Consider the following 16974-nt stretch of genomic DNA (forward strand, 5'->3'; position numbering starts at 1 on the left):
GACTTTCAAAAAAGGGATTTTCAGAAGTAAAACCGCCGTCTAGATGCAGGTCTTTAAAAAAACCCTTTTTCAAAAGATCCCGTACTCCTAAGAGTATTTTTTTTAAGAATCGCATCTAGATGGTGGTCTTGTGCCTCATTCCTCCCTCACGTCCTTCCACTTACCCCTCCCTAGCCCCCCTTCCTAATGTCAAATAAAATACATGTATTTTCATAAACACATACTCTTTTTATTTCACAAAACCAGGGGGGGGGGGAGATGGAGAATGAAACCCTGGTGAGACTTGGGAAAGGAGGCAGGAGATGGGAGGAGAGAGGGTGGGAGAGGGGAGGGGGACACCTGGGAGGAAGGACCTGGAAGGGGGAGGCAAGGGGAGAAAAGGGGAGGAGAAGCTCAGGGTTGGGGGTGTTGCCCACCCTCCTGTCACAGCACTGCGTGTGCGGGGGCATCGGCGTCCCCGGGGGGAAGTGGGTATGGCAGGTGGGGAGGGAGGAGCAGGGGAGGAGCAGGAGTGAGAGGAGGAGTGATAGCTGGGGTGGCCACGGGGGCTGCAGCAATCTCTGCACCAGGGTCTGCAGGTGATCCCATATGGCACAGCCCTGGGCAAGCAGCTCCCGCAAGCCATCCCGCCACAGCTGCAGGTCTTCCTCCACCCAACGCTCCTGGCAGCAGACCTGCCTAACATATAGTGCCAGATGCTGCTGGTGGTACTCCTCCAGGTGGCAGGTCATCCTGCTGGCCCGGGTGCGGGAGGCTGTCCTGGGCGGGGTTGTGCGCCCTGCACTCGCAGCTGGTGTGGCTGTGGAGAAACCAGAGACATGCTCTGTTATCCCTGGGGACACAGTGGTTGAAAACCAGCCCCCCTCTGCAAGGCGAGGATGGCAGGTCTCCGCACCATCATGTCCTGCTGTACCCGGGAGTGTGAGCTGGCCCAGGACTGCACCCATGCCCCTGTGCTGTATATAGTGTGGGTGTGTATGAGGGAGGGGAGATGTACTCTGCCTCTGAATAGAGGAGGCTTCTGGAGGGAAAGCATTGTGCAGTGTCTCTCCCCGGGGTCAGGAGCATGTCATGTGCCTTCATACATACATGCGTGTGGGTAAGAGGCCAGGGCCCCTGTGTGGCAGGCAGCTGGGGCCACATGCCCCACCTGACGCGGCACATGCACAGGTTCCTGCATGATCCGTGGTCAGCAAGGCCCATGCTCGCAGTCCCTGGGCTCCCTCTCTCCCCTCACCCACCGCATAAGGCAGGGGTGTCCAAACTTTTTTCAAAGAGGGCCAGATTTGATGAAGTGAACATGTGTGAGGGCCGACCATTTTGCTTGACATTCTTTGAACCATTAAAATTAAACGCAAATTAACTATTTTATGCAAAGTTTATTGCAAACGGCATACTTTTCATTTCGTCACATGGATGCCAAATCTAAACAGGTGTTAAATCACTCTGCCTTTCATATCTGAAGGCCAGATGAAAAAAAAAATCCAGGAAGCTGAAATATATGTCAGGAACATTGTAAAGTACATTACATATTATTGGTAATAAAGGTTGTCTGTCAACTTTTAAGTTCAAAAAATATGAACAGGAACATAACACCAAGTATACATGTTGTGTCCAAATATATTTATAACTGATTTAGACCAACTGACATTAACTGAGATTTTACAATGTATTCATCTCAATACATATGGATTCGTTGGGGGCCATAAAAGATAGATATTGCCAAATTACCTGGGGGGCCGTTTTAAACCAGAACGCGGGCCGCAATTGGCCTGCGGGCCGGACTTTGGACATGCCTGGCATAAGGGGACAGTGATGGCACTCACGTGTTGAGGCCTCCCCGGTGTCGGATGACATAGGCGACAGGCTTGCTGGCAGGGCTCTGGGGTGCACAGCACACTTCCTCCAGGCTCCTGGGACTCCTGACCATCGTCCTCCTCCTCCTCCTCTGTGCCCTGGTCAGGGCCCTTGGCCCCAGGGTCGATGACCACCTGGGGGGCATGGACCATCTGATTCCCCCAGGATGCGGTCCAGAGCATCAAAATATGGGAAGAGGTCTGGGTCTGCCCCTGGTTGGGAGCTGCCCACTCTGGCACAGGCCTGCTGCAGCTCTTTAATTTTAGTGCGCACATACTCCCGGTTGCGCACATAGCCTTTGGTGACCAGGGTGTCAGCCATTCGTCGGTAGATGGCCGTGTTCCTACATCCAGTGCAGAGATTATGGACGTTGGAGGCATCCCCACAAACCTCAATCAGGTCCATGATCTCCGCACTGGACCAGGATGGCGCCCACCTTTTCCGTCCCCTGGGAGCTGCTAGACTGGTCCCGGGGAGTGGTGGAGGGCTGGCTGGCACTGGATTGCTGACTCATGCTGGCACCTGGGTCAGGGGCAGCGTCTGCGGGCTCTGAGCTGATAGGCCTGCAGCTTGCACAGGCCCTGTGGCCGAAAAGACTCTGCCCCTTGAAAGGGTCCGGGGCTGGGAAGAGGGAGCTGTAGAGTTTTCCTGGTTTGGCCCAGAATGGCCATCAGAGGGAACTGGGAAGGGCTGGAGGCCAGCTAATTCAGACTAAGCGTCTACACAGCGCTTATTCCAAATTAGCTAATTAGAGTTTGGCATTACTCCTTGTCATGGCTGAGGATGTTAGGGAGATTCCCAAATCTGCACCGTCCTTTGTGGGTGATGAATCTGAGGAACTGTCCCAGATTGAAATGTCATTAGAGGAGGTTTTGGAACAAATAAAAAAACTTAATGTTAACAAAACTCCGGGACCGGATGGCATTCATCCAAGGGTTCTAAAAGAACTCAAATGGGAAACTGCTAAACTATTATCTGTGGTTTGTAACCTATCCTTTAAATGGGCTTCCGTACCTAATGGCTACGTCTACACTGGCCCCGTTTCCGAAAGGGGCATGTTAATTTCAGAGATCGTAATAGGGAAAAGCGCTTTTTCCGGAGGATTGGGGCCAGTGTAGATGCTCTTTTCCGGCTTTTCTAAAAGCCGGAAAAAAGCGGCGGACATTTTTATTTAAATGCCGCGGGGGATATTTAAATCCCCCGCGGATTTCCCTATTACGATCTCTGAAATTAACATGCCCCTTCCGGAAACGGGGCCAGTGTAGACGAGCCCAATGACTGGACGGTAGCTAACGTGACACCAATATTTTAAAAGGGTGCTAGAGGCGATCATGGCAATTACAGACCGATAAGTAAGACCGATAAGTCTAACTTCAGTCCCGGGCAAATTAGTCAAAACAATAGTAAAGAATAAAATTGTGAGGCATGTAGAAGAACATAATTTGTTGGACAAAAGTCAACATGGTTTCTGTAAAGGGAAATCATGTCTTACTAATCTATTAGAGTTCTTTGAAGGGGTTAACAAACATGCAGACAAGGGAGATCCAGTAGATATAGTATACTTAGATTTTCAGAAAACCTTTGACAAGGTCCCTCACCAAAGGCTCTTGTGTAAATTACATTGCCATGAGATAAGAGGGAAGGTCCTTTCATGGATGAGAACTGGTTAAAAGGCAGGAAACAAAGGGTAGGAATAAATGGTAAATTTTCAGAATGGAGAGGGGTAACTACTGGTGTCCCCAAGGGTCAGTCCTGGGGCCAATCCTGTTCAATATATTCATAAATGATCTGGAGAAAGGGGTAAGCAGTGAGGTGGTGAAGTTTGCGAATGATACCAAACTGTTTAGTATAGTCAAGACTGAAGCAGACTGTGAGGGACTCCAAAAAGATCTCACCAAACTGAGTGACTGGGCAACAAAATGGCAAATGAAATTTAATGTGGATAAGTGTAAAGTAATGTACTTGAGGAAAAATAACCCCAACTATACGTACAGTATGATGGGGGCTAATTTGGCTATGACAAATCAGGAAAGGGATCTTGGAGTTATCGTGGATAGTTCTCTGAAAACTTCCACACAGTGTGCAGCGGCGGTCAAAAAAGGCAAATAGGATGCTAGGAATTATTAAGAAAGGGATAGAAAATAAGACACAGAATATCTTACTGACCCTGTATAAAACTATGATACGCCCACATCTGGAATACTGTGTACAGATGTGGTCTCCTCACCTCAGAAAAGATATTTTGGCCTTGGAAAGGGTTCAGAAAAGGGCAACTAAAATGATTAGGGGTTTGGAATGGGTCCCATATGAAAAGAGGTTAAAATGACTGGGACTTTTCAGTTTAGACAAGAGGATATGATAGAGGTATATAAAATCATGGGTGCTATGAAGAGGGTGAATAAAGAAAAGTTATTTATTAGTTCCCCTAATAGAATAACTAGAGGACACCAATTGAATTTAATGGGTAGCAGGTTTAAAATTAATAAAAGAAAGTTCTTCTTCACACAGCGTGTAGTCAACCTATGGAACTACTTGCCAGAGGAGGCTGTGAAGGCTAGGACTATAAGAGAGTTTAAAGAGAAGCTAGAAAATTTCATGGAGGTTAGGGTCCATAAAAGGCTATTAGCCAGGGGATAGAAATGGTGTTCCTGGCCTCTGTTTGTCAGAGGCTGAAGAAAGATGGCAGGAAAAAAAAATCGCTTGATCATTGTCTTCGGTCCACCCTCTCTGGGGCACCTGGTGCTGGCCACTGTTGGCAGACAGGATACTGGGCTAGATGGACCTTTGGTCTGACCCAGTACGGCCGTTCTTATGAAGTTACCTGCTGGTTTCAGTTTGGTAGGGCTAAGTGTATTAAAGATGGCTTATTGTCATGCTTGCTGCACCTGTTCCAAAATACCACTCCTTCTCTTGAGGAGAAAAGCTAAATATGTACAGTAGGAGGAGTGGGGAAGGGTAGGAAGGCCTTCACATTTTATATCCCAATGGGCAATACCAAGGGCGATTGCAATGAAATGCCAATTACCTAAATCTAAGGGGCTGAGAGATGGCATAATACCCCACTAGCCATTGATATAATTGGACCTGTCAGCCAGGGATAATTGGTTTCTGGTTGACTGAATGAAGTAACAATGGCATCACCTCTCTGTTACCCTTTATTACTGGAAATGTGTTGTCTTATAATAGGGCCTCAATAAATAGTTCACTTCTGTAAAACCATTTGTGGGTTTCTTGGTGTGCAGTTCGGTGGGGTGCCCAGCTATGCTGAGGCTTTTGGAGAGCCAAAGATTGTACAGTTTTGTTTCCATTATTAGAAAATGACCTCTTTGATACTAGGAGTATTTTCTCATAAAGAGCTGAAATCCCCATTGTGTTTGTGCCTCCTCCTTTCTGCTCTGCACCCCCAATGCTAGTTACAGCTGCAGGGGGTAGCTACAACATATAGTTCTAATAAAACATCATGAAGGGACATTAGCCTCGGTTTGCCATGTACACACTCTTTCCCAACCTGTTTCCTAACTCACCATTCCAAGGAGGTAGTAGCAGAATGTGCTGGAGTAGGCACCTTACACAGGATGAGTTCTCTATGAAGTGTGTCCTGACACAGTGTGTGTGTAGCACAATGAGAACTCAGCAGATACAAGAATCCAACCTGAGGACTGAGCTCAGCATTCATTACTCACCTTCACTTTTCAATGGTCTCTTGTGTAGATCTTTGAAAAGAAATGAATAATTATGGAGCGTCAGACCAGCATAACATGTGATAATGAAAAGGAAGAAGGTCTGAAGGGCATGTAAGCAAGCACAGGATTGCCACTGTTCCACACATGGAACTTCCATTGATGTCCAGGGGAGTTCTGAGTATTCACTAATGACAGGATTACCCCCAAATAAGCACCGCACACAGTATTAGTACAGTAATACAACACTGGGGTTTAATACAACACCAGCAGAGAGTCAGGCCTACAGAATTAGAGATTAATTGTTTACCTTGTCTAGTGACTGAATCTGTACAATGTACATTCGAGACACATACTGAAAAGACAGAGATGAGACTAGTTTCAGTTAGAGATATAAACGGGCACGCAGCAGGCAGTAACCAGCTGAATATATAGTTTAACCAGTTAACATTGTAAATGCTATTTTACATCCCTAGTTTGGTTTATTTTTCTGTAGGGGATTTTTACATTTTAAATTATACTTTCTGCTGTTTTTTATGGTCATTTTGGGGGCCATAACACTGGACTATTTCAACAGAAGAACGGCCTTAATAAAAAATATCATACACCAAGAGAAATCTACATCTATTGGGAGCGAGGGAGCAGAATACTGCTCAACTACCTCACTCTTTCCAGGCTCTTAGAATAGAAGAAGGTTTTTCTGAATGGAAATTAGCTGCTACACAAAGCACAGACAATTTATATAGGGTACATCTAGACTACATGCTTCTTTCAAAAAAGCTTCTTTCAAAAGAGATCGTCTAGACAGCCACAACTTTTTTCGAAAAAGCTATTTGCTTTTCCAAAAGAGAGCACCCAGGCAATCTGGATGCTTTCTTTTGAAATAGCCCAGTTTGCATTCAAGAACGCCTTTTTTCAAAAGAGCTCTTTCGAAAAAAGGTGTTCTTCCTCGTAAAATGAGGTTTACCGCTGTAGAAAAAAACACCGTATTCTTTCAATTTAATTTCAAAAGAACGCAGCAGCAGTCTAGATGCAGGTGACTTTTTTTTAAGAAAGAAACTTTCTTTCAAAAAACCCTGTAGTCTAGACATAGCCATAAAAAGAGGCCTGATATTTTCCAAGAGACTTTGTCAGGCTTTGATAAAGAGCAATAATGTCAAGGAGTAGGAAAAGTGTAGGAATCTTAAAACTATTGGCTAGAATCACTTAATGTCTGCAATGGCATGGGTACCAGCAGAAGAAAGTGTGTTTTCAGTGAGTCTGCAGTAGTGCAAAGCACCTGTAACTTCCTTTCTGACTGGAAGACTCCCTTGCTGGTCAGTGCAGCCTCAGGGGAGGACAGTTTCAGCTGAGGTTGTGCTTATTCAGCAAACAGCCAGGGCAGCCTCTGCCAGCTCTCTGAACTACTCTCTTTAGAAGAAATCCTGTGGGAGCACAAGCAGCAGTACTACTGTTAGTGCTCTCTTGATCACTTTGGGGGCTGAAATAGGCCAGGCTGGCGCTGAGAGAAAGAATCTGACCCTCATGTCTGCACACTGCTGTGGTTGTTGTGAAATAGGTGAGGCTTGGTCCACAGGGCGCACATGCCAGGAACTAACATTAGTATTCCAAACCTTCAGCTGATTAGTGACCCTCAAAGAACTGAATTGGAAGACCTAGGTTGCCTAGTTGAAATTGCATGTAGATAGCATTTTCCCCAGTAGGTTTAATTTAACACAGTTTGCTAGACAATTTGTTTAAGCCTCCAGCTTCAATTCTCTTTCTCTATGGCCTAGTTTAAAAGTTTTGTGTGAATGTGGGTATTAGAAATAGAAATCTTAGAAAAGATGACAATCCAAATTTCAGAGCTTTTTTCCTCACTCATTCCTCACTACTGAAAAGAAAGAATCATAAAACAAATGTACAAAAGAAAGTATGGGTCATTTAGAGACGTTAGGAAAAGCGTGACCATCAGAAGTTGTATATACTATGTATCTTCAAGATTTATAGGGATGAGAATACTTATATCAGATAAGATAGAAGCTATGGTTGAGGTGAAGACTCTTCATCAGATGTGGACCTGGACTTTTATTCTAGTGGTTTGTCATAGGGGCACGTGAGCTGCTGGAGAAAATATTAGTTTTCCCACAAATTAATGAAACTTGCTATTAACTTTTAAAAGTTTCATGCTATTTTTGTGTAATTTTGCTTCTCTTAAATTATAGTTAGATCTTACGACTAAGTGGAGTGCAGCACCTAACCGCTGTCCCCCACGGCAGATGGGGCTGGTGCCCGCAACTCGTCTGCCCACGGGCGCCAGAAGGGTCCCGCTCCAGGCTGCTTCCACTCCCCGCTGGTCGGCCCCCGCGGCCGAGCCGGTGCCAGTTCGCTTACCCCGCCGAAGACGTCGGGTCCGTCCCAAGGCAAGTCGCCAGCTGCTTGTGCCGTCTTTTCTCGCTGCCCGGGGTGCTGGATGTCGGGCACCCCTGAAAGCCAGGGTGACGGCTCCCTGTCCTTCCCCCTTCCGTGCGGGCCGCCACCGCCTTTGTAGGCGCCGGGGAATGATGCTGTGGGGGTAAGCCCCGCCTCCCCGGCGTCCTGCCCACGGCCCCGCCCTGCGAGGCAAAGCGTGGTGCTCTGGTTGGGCGCGGCGTTGCGGCTTGAGCCCCCCTCCTTGTCCCGCGGCGCGTGCCTACCCACTTCCTCCGGCGGGTCTGGACTGTCCGCACGCCGCTCTGCTGGCTGCCGACCTCCGCGGCAGCCGCCTTCCTGTGGGCCGTGGGGGGTCTCTCCCCCGCGGTCAGTGCGGACCCGGCCGGGTCTGTCACAGGGGGCACTCTAGCTCAGACAGGCAGATGTGATTTGTCGGGGAGCAACCCCCCACTCTATTTAATCAGTTCACTGGTTAAATTTGATATTTAACCAGTTAATGAACTAAACAGGATTTTACATCCCTAGTGTTTAGAGTTCTTTGTGGCTGATACACAAATGCAAATATTGAGCTCCATGATGCAAAATAAAAACAAGTTGAACTTTATCTAACTGTAGTGATGCATTTTAGTTTGACCTCAGTAGCATTTTTTTGCCTAAAGTCTTCAAGAGTTATATTGAGAGCTATACTAAGTTCAACTTCCACTTTCACTCTCGTTCATATCAATGCTTATCTGACATTAATCTCATTACTCTGTTTATTATTTTAGGATATATTTTGCTATTACTCATGAAGAGATGTTACCAGACTCGATGTCAAAAGGACTTATTATTTTTTATCAACAAATAACTGATTGTTCCTTAGTGTAGCAGAAGGCTTGGAGACCTGTTCCATGTACTCGCAGCTTGGCAGTGACAGATTATTCTCCTTTCATGATGATGATGTTAATAGTAATATGGCTGTAATGTTGATATATTATTGTGCTGTATATAGACCTGGTCAAACAATTTGTTTAAATAGTTTTTCAACTATTCAATGCAATATTGAAGTTTTGACTAAACAGTTTTTTGTTTGTGCAATGTTCCTGATTGCATGGAAAAATCAACATTTAATTGAAAAGTCAAACATTTTGCTATTGGAATGCCAGTATGGTGTTTCATTGAAGTTGTAGTACAGGTTCCACATGGGTTCATCTGGCTTTGTTGGCTGGGCTCCCTACGCAGACTGTATTTCTCATGATGTATGGGTGCCATCAGACTACTATGCTGTACCACAGTGGCTCACCAAGAGGGCAGAATGATGCAACACGGAAGATGTGTTGAACAGGGGGGGAGAGAGAGAGAGAATGTATTTTGCATGGACTGTCTCTTGATTCTAGATCTAGAGATAACTTTCAAAAGTCAAATAAATATCTGGTTGGCTGTATTACAGTAGTTTAAAAACAGATGTTTGTGACTATATTACTTTTTATTATACATAATGGACTTTGCAATACGCCTGACTGTGTGAATAGTGAAGATTTATGGCATACTCATATCATCTATTCATGTAGAATTTTTGCCTTGTGTTGCCTCCTCTTCTCCCATAAAGGAAATCCTAGACAATCAAGCTGCTAAAGTACAATCTCAATCACTTTGGTCTACTGCCAGCATAGCTGACTAAATTGGTGACTCAGAGGGGAAGCTGTGTTAGTCTGGAATTTAAAAACTTAAGAGTGGTCCTGTAGCACCTTAGAGACTACCAAAAATATATATACATAGTATCATGAGCTTTCATGGGCACCCACTTTTTCAGATGAGTTAAACAAGAGGCACAGAGGGACAAATTTAAAGCAGAAAAAGAGGGGAGGGGGGAAGGAGGAAAACTCCCCCCTGTAAATTAAAGTGTCTGTCCTAAATGAGAATAATAGAGTGGGCTGTAAGTGTCCCATACTTAGCTTTTGATGTCATTTGGGTGTGGAATATAACAGCCCATCCAGGAAAAGTCTTTGTTCAGTCCCTGGGTAAATGTGTCAAATTTGCATATGAAGGCCAGTTCCCAGTCTCTCTCTCTCTAATATGTTTCTCAAACATGAAGAAAAAATCTGCATAACTTGAAAGCTTGTATCTTTCAACAACATAGGTTGGTCCCATAAAAGATATTACCTCTCCCACCTTATGGAATCATAGAAGCATAGGGCCAAAAGAGACCTCACCTTGTCGCTCCAAAATCCTGGGACTGTCACAGCTATACCAACACTGCACACAAAGAAAATTAGATTTTTGCCTTTTGCACAAGCAAATCCACGATAAATAACTGATTATATTGTCATTCATAGGCCATTATTACATTTCAAGGCCCACATTAACAAATGGAAGAAAAGAACTGAGAAATATTTCAAGTATTATTTGAAAATTTAACCCTGTACTTTAAAAATATAATCTTATTTCATGCAATATTAATCAGAGGCTAAACAAAAATAGAACCAAATATAAAAAAGAGAATTTTATCATTATAAATAGAAGGGTTTAAAATATGAAAATGCAAACAGAAAATAAAATAACATAATGGTTAACGAGAGGATATACTGCTGATGAATACAAATGATTTGCCTACCTTTTCCAGTAATTATTCCTGAAAAACCTATTTTTCTAACTATGACTGGTAGAAATAATTAAAATATCATTTACAAATCACATCCATAATTACAGAGAAAGGATCCTATGGAATAAAGCTCATTTTCATTCATGCGATGGTATTTTATGCAGCTTTCATAAATGCATGATTTGTAGTCTAGATCATTTTGTCTAGTTCTTTGTGGAATAGTGAAATGACAATTAACAGAACTATAGACACTCTTGATATGCTGATAAATTGCACCCTCATGTGGCTATATGTTCTATAAAGGCTAGACAGTTATGTTCTTTGCTTTTTTGTCACTAGGAAAGTATTAAAACAATGGCGATTTCATTAATTTATTTTTACAAAGAGCTTTGAAACCCTAAGTGAAATGCACCATAAGGACAAAGAATTATTATGAGTGAAAGTATTTTAACTTTATCAGAAAGAACTTTCTCAACTTTTTTTTTCTTTAAAGCTGTGGTAAGGATCATACAAGTTTGCGCTTATAGGCTATGTCTACACTGGCAGGTTCTTGTGCAAGAATGGCCATTATTGCGCAAGAACCCACAGAGCATCCGCACTGCCCTCCTGCTCTTGCGCAAGATTTACAACGGTATCAGAAGACAGGGCTTCTTGTAAAAGAGCTATGCTCTTTTCTAACAAGTGTAAGTGTAACATGGCAGTGTGGATGCACTTCCGCAAGAAAGCCCTATGACTAAAATGGTCATCAGAGCTTTCTTGCACAAGAGAGCGTCCACACTGCCATGGATGTTCTTGCGCAAGAACCCACCAGTGTAGACAGAGCCACTGAGTATAAAATTAGAGGCCAAATTCTGTCTTTTGGATGCAAGTGACTTTTGTATAAACAAGAGTGCCACATGCATGTAATTCACTGTGGAAATGTGCCCATATACAGAGCATAACTTGAAACAGACATGTTAACTTGACATCTATAAATAAAGTTTTCATAGGACTCTCTTTTAGTAATATTTTTTGCATTGAAATTATACTTCTATCTGTTCCTGCTTCTCCAAAGTTATAGTCACACAATCTGTAATAGCTTTTCTTTTTTCAGTGCTTCATTTTTAATCTAAGCAGGTGTTAGGACTCAAGCAAACTTTTAACACTCATAATTGATGCAGCAAGCTAGATTTTCCCCAGATTATGAACTCTCAATCTTAGAGGCGCTGGGGCACATCCCTGCCACATAGGATGTCACGTTGTGTGTCAGCTGCTGCCATTTTTCGGCTCACTGGAATCAGTGGGATACACTGCTATCCTCATACTGCTTGCTTTGTAGTAGTACTGCACATGTAATTATCTAGATTGGCCCTCAACAGCTAATAGTCATCCAGGGAGCAACAGAGAAAGGCTGCCCCTGGGACTACAGATGGAGCAGGAACCAGAGCGAACCCAGACCTCACATTTTGGGGAGTCCTGCAGCAGCTGCCTCAACCTATGCATGGGGTGGACAGCAGAGGATTTTTTTGGTGCCTGGCAGCTGCAGGTGTTCTCCCTCTACCCCACCGCAGAGGCAGGAGCTGGAGTGATCTGGCAGCCTGCCCCATTTCCCATCTCGCTGTGCTCCACTGTGCGGAGGCAGCGATTACAGCATCTTGGCCGCGGGGTGTGCCACATTGCCGGGGTGAAGTAGAACGTGGCCAGCTAGGAGTTAAGAACTGGAGTGGGGTGGCTGGTCCAATCACTCTGGCTCCTGCAGTGAAAGCAAAACAAAAAGAAAAGAAAAAGCAGCACCAGGAAAAAATTCTGTCAAGGAAAAAAAAAGGAGACACCAAAGTTATTAAGCAAAACAAGTTGCACCACTTCCTTCACTTACCACCAATGCACCCACCCCTCCCCCGGAGCCAGGCCCCCCCAGTCTCCCCATCCCAATGCACTCACCCCTGCCTCAAACCCAGGCCCCTCTAGGGTCCCACCAGGGGCGGCCCGTCCATATAGGCGAACTAGGCAGTCGCTTAGAGCGCCAAGTTAAATGGGGTGTCAAATAGTGGCACAATATCTTCGAGGGGTTTTGAGGTGGGGCCGCCAATTGAATGGTTCGCCTAGGGCGCCAGTTGCTGGCAGCTAGTGTAGGACCGCCCCTGGGTCCCACCATCCCTGTGCACTCCCCCCCTCCTCCTGAGGCAGGAATCCCAAGCATGGGGAACCCCTCTCCACCACTTCAGAGCCAGGCAGGGAGGACCAATCTTACTTTTAAAATGGCTGCTCCTGCCCTGGCTTGCACTGTAGAGAGGGAGGCATCGCGTGGCCAGCTCCCGGTCTTTGCTGGTCATGTGGGCCAGAGCAGCATGCGCCCCATTCCCACCTCAGCCTGACGCCCCCTCCCCCCAGCTTAGCACCCAGCAACTGCCCCTTTCTGCCCCCTTCGCTAGACTCTGCCGCGCTCCCCACTCCCGCCCGTACGCCCTGGCTCACAGTCACAGGGCGCGCGGGGCGTGGCGGGAGCTGCTGCAGCCCCCAGGACGCCGCGGCGAGGGTCCGCTCGCGATGCTCTTTGTGACGTGAAGCCTTTGCCCCCGCAGGGGCAGCAGGCAAGGGGCGGGGCGAGGGCCGGAGGCTTGGTGCTGGCTAGGGAGCACGAGCCCCACAGCCAATCCGAACGCCGCACCCGAGGCCTGAGCAGGCTGGCTTCGCCCTGACCCCTGGGCGGGGCTCTCCCGCAAGGCGGGCAGCTAAGCGCAGCGCCCGAAGCACCACGTGCCTCAAGCCGCAGTGACGCATAAACGCCGCTCTCACTGCCAGCGCGTGCTCAGAAGGGCGACGTTAGCCCCGCCTCCCGGATGTTGCGTTTTTCTTCCTGAGAGCGAGGCTGCGTCTGACACAGGGGCGCCGGAACCCGGACATGGGGGGGAGGTGGCTCTGGTTGCGAGCGCAGCGGCGGAGGGGGAGCCCCGGGGAGCGGCCGGCCCGGGGCAGGTGTGTGCGGGCGGCTTGGGGGCGTGGCGAACGCTTTTCACCCCCTGTAGCTGGGCTGTCACACTGCGTGGCGGCCGGGGGCGCCCGACAGCCGCTGCAGGGTGGGGAGACGGTTCCCTGCCATTGGGACCCTTCCCTTAGTCCTGGGCGGGAATATTGGGGCGTCCGGGCCCCGGAGCGGGAGGAAGGGCGCGCCAGTCCCTCCCTGGGGGCTGTGAGGGCCGCCTGTCCTTGGCGACCGTGCGTCTGTGGCCGCAGCCTGTCTCTTGGGGGTAGGGAGTCAAAAGACTCCAGCGGGCGAGGTTGCTCCCCTCATCCTGGGCCGAAGCAGGGAGGTGAGGGGCTGGGGATTTGACAAGTGGAGGCAAAATGATCTGCCACCCGAAATCTCACCCAGGCTGTCTGACGCTGCTCTGCTGCAGGAGCACAAAACTCCCTAGTGGGATGTTAGTCGGAGAATAGAGTATTGCCCTCACAGGTGTCGAGTTCAGTGACTTAAGTCAACTAGGGAGGAAGATTCTGACTAATCAATTAACCAGTTAAACATTAGGGTGACCTGACTTAGTAGAGTGCTGGGTGGGCTTGCCTCCAAGACTTGGTCCTCCCAACCCCTATGCTGGGGCTACCTCCAGCTCCTGCCTAGGGCTGGGGCTGTTGCTGGCTCCTGACTACCCTGGGACTGGGGCTAATACCAGCTTCTTCCTCCTCTTCCCGCATGCACACTGGGGCTGCCACAGTGCATGGGGGCCAGGCAGGGTTGGAAGAGCCGTCTGCCCACAGTCTCTGTGAGGCTACTCCTGGGTGCTGATTAACCGGTTACCCATGTATTTTCCCCACTACTAACATCTGTGTGGAAAGTGCTGTTAATCTTAATATTGGGTTTTAATATTTAATCTTGACATTGGGGTTTGTTTTTTAACAAGATTTCTGTTCTGAAAAGATTTTGGAAAGAGCAAAACTAATCTATGTAAGGATAATATCTTCCATCTGTCTCAGTGTATTTCACAAACTATAGCAGCACACTCTTCTGCATATTAAACAAATGTGCCACATTTCTTCTGTTTGTACACCTCAATGTTACATGATAAGCTAGAATGAGAAGAGCCTAGGTTTTAAGTATTTAGTAAATGCTTAAAGTATGCAAACCCAATTAAAAGTAAGTAGAAGTTGTGTATAGTGTTAGTAAGTAATTGAGCTACTGTTGGCGAGAGTGTAATTTTTATTAATATCTTTTGCAGATTGATCAGAATATTTTCATAATCTGTTGAAAATTTCAGAACTGAATTCTGGCTTCACCGTAAATCTTTTCAGTTCCTTATGAAGTTTCTGATATTAAAGCTGCACTACTGAAATGAAGAAAAGGAGAAAGCTCCCTGGAAATCTAAATGAGAAGATACATCTTAGCCATGAGAAAAATATTTCAGATGGGATTTTTGTAGTAGATTCTGACCAAGAACCTGCCACCAAATCTGCAGAAGTACCTGTTGTAGACCAGGTTGAATGTTCCCAAGAACTTCCTCCATCACCAGAAGAAAGGAAACTCTTAAGTTCGCTGCAGTATAATAAAAATCTACTTAAATATTTAAATGATGATAGACAGAAGCAACCATCTTTTTGTGACTTACTCATAATAGTAGAAGGAAAAGAATTTAATGCACATAAAGTTGTTGTAGCTGTTGGCAGTAGTTATTTTCATGCTTGTTTGAGCAAAAACCCAAGTACGGATGTTGTCACACTGGATCATGTAACTCCCTCTGTTTTTCAGCATTTGCTTGAATTTTTGTATACTTCTGAGTTTTTTGTGTATAAAAATGAAATCCCTTCAGTGTTGGAAGCAGCAAAATTTTTAGACATTATAGATGCAGTCAAACTGCTCAATAATGAAAATATCTCCAGCTTACAATCTGAAGTAGTAACTGAAAACCCAATACCAGCTGAAACTGTCAATGAATTGACTGGTAAACTATCAAATAGTAATCAGTGCACTTTTTGTAGTCGAAGCTTCTGTTACAAGAAATCCTTAGAAAACCACTTGGCAAAAGCACACAGATCCCTTCCACAGGAAAAAAACCATGGACTAAAAATGGTTGAGAGAGAAGACTTTTCTACCAGAAGATCTACAAGGAACCGTAAATGTCCAGCTAAGTTTGATAACAGTGATAATGAAAGCAGTGATGTATCTGACAGCAACTTAGATAAAGTCTCTTCTGAGAGAGAAACATCTGTTAAAAATGAATTTGAAGATAGTGGAAGTGAGTGCAATGCAGAAGAAGAGGGTCAGGAAGAAGAAATATCAGATGAAGATTCTGAGACTGAAGAGCAAAGTAAAAAAGATGCTACTGAAGCGAGTCCTGAGCCAGTTGAGTCGGTAGGAAATATTCCTGAAGGCTTAGCTCCAATTATCATTCAGAGTAGTAGCAAAAAACTGTTGCAGTGTCCCAAGTGTGACAAAACATTTGATAGAACAGGTAAGAGCAATTAAAATTTAGTCTCCTTCACGGCATGATATTTTTAAGTGGAAAGAGTTTTCTGACTTTTATAGAAAATTAGTGTTTGTGTCTGCTAAAATTTAGTATTAAGTGCTAATTCATATAGATCTTGAAAATTATAAATTATCACTGTAGCACTAAAATTAGCAGTGAATTAAAAATGCTATTTTTTTTAAAAAAAATTTGCAAATGATAAATCTTTCTTTTCACTCAGTTTTGGTTCCAATGCTTAGTGTACTGAAGATGCTTGAAGAGAAAGTAGTAGTAACTTAGTAGAGTGTAAGGCATATTGAGATTTTTTTTTACAAACATAGGCTTGACTTTCCGCTGAGCAGTCCAATTTTAGCAGATTAAGGTAGCTGATTTTTTTCTCTTGAGGTTATCGTATAGTAAAGGCTATAGTGTATATAAGCATTGTCTCTTCAGCAATATGTAAACATATTGAATGTGGTAATAGCACATTGCTAACTTAACTGTAAACAAGGGTTGCCAGATACTTTCACAAAAAAAACCAAATATGGCAGGGGAAAAAATTGGTTGAGCAACCAAAAAAAGGAGGGAAGACCAAACTTGTTGAGCCCCTCCTCTTCTCCCCCCGCCCCCAAAAAAGAGGTTGCTGTGCCTTTAAATTCCTGTGCTCCCTGCTCCCCCTGCCAGCTTCCCGGGATTGGGGCTGCAGGTGGAAGCCAGCTGTTGCCTTGCGTTGCTGGCTCTGATATAAACCCTGGTTTATTGGTTAACCATTTAAACGATTATACTTTTACATCCTGTGGTGCTGCCTTGGATTCATCCAGCTCCCTGGGTGAAGGGCAGCAGGCAGGAGCAAGTGTGTGCTGATTTCTGAGGAGCTGGCTGCTGCCCTGCCTTGCTATCCCTGTGTCAGAGGCAACACTGCGGGGCAGCAATCGGCTCCCTGGATGCGGATCTGGCAGGCAGCAGCTGGTGTGCCCCCAGAGCTGCCTGCTGCCCCATACTGCAAGTGTATATAGCTGTGTGACAA

General features: G+C 45.6%; 1 protein-coding gene and 1 long non-coding RNA gene across 9 annotated transcripts in view; one reads left to right on the plus strand and one right to left on the minus strand.

Annotated features, from left to right (window-relative positions):
* Positions 1-217: 217 nt before the first annotated feature.
* LOC112547032 (uncharacterized) lies at positions 218-12754 on the minus strand. 7 transcript variants are annotated; one of them, XR_012905995.1, is made up of 4 exons: positions 7911-12754; positions 5848-5892; positions 5541-5570; positions 222-1991 (listed from the first exon to the last, which is right to left on the minus strand). It is a non-coding gene; the product is annotated as an uncharacterized LOC112547032 (long non-coding RNA). The 7 variants fall into 7 exon arrangements; XR_012905997.1 differs by having other exon boundaries at positions 232-799; XR_012905996.1 differs by having other exon boundaries at positions 218-5892; positions 7911-9212; positions 10142-12754.
* Positions 12755-13146: 392 nt separating this feature from the next.
* Positions 13147-16974, plus strand: part of ZBTB41 (zinc finger and BTB domain containing 41) — a 30348-nt gene continuing 26520 nt past the window's right edge. Inside the window, exons 1-2 of one of the 2 annotated variants that reach the window (XM_006130666.4) lie at positions 13147-13485; positions 14724-15953. In XM_006130666.4, coding sequence (XP_006130728.2) covers positions 14837-15953 — 1117 coding nt within the window. In that variant the 5' untranslated portion in view covers positions 13147-13485; positions 14724-14836. The other variant, XM_025188449.2, reaches the window with a different exon arrangement.

Source organism: Pelodiscus sinensis, chromosome 9 (assembly GCF_049634645.1).
Source record: "Pelodiscus sinensis isolate JC-2024 chromosome 9, ASM4963464v1, whole genome shotgun sequence".
Classification (NCBI taxonomy): Eukaryota; Metazoa; Chordata; order Testudines; family Trionychidae; genus Pelodiscus; species Pelodiscus sinensis.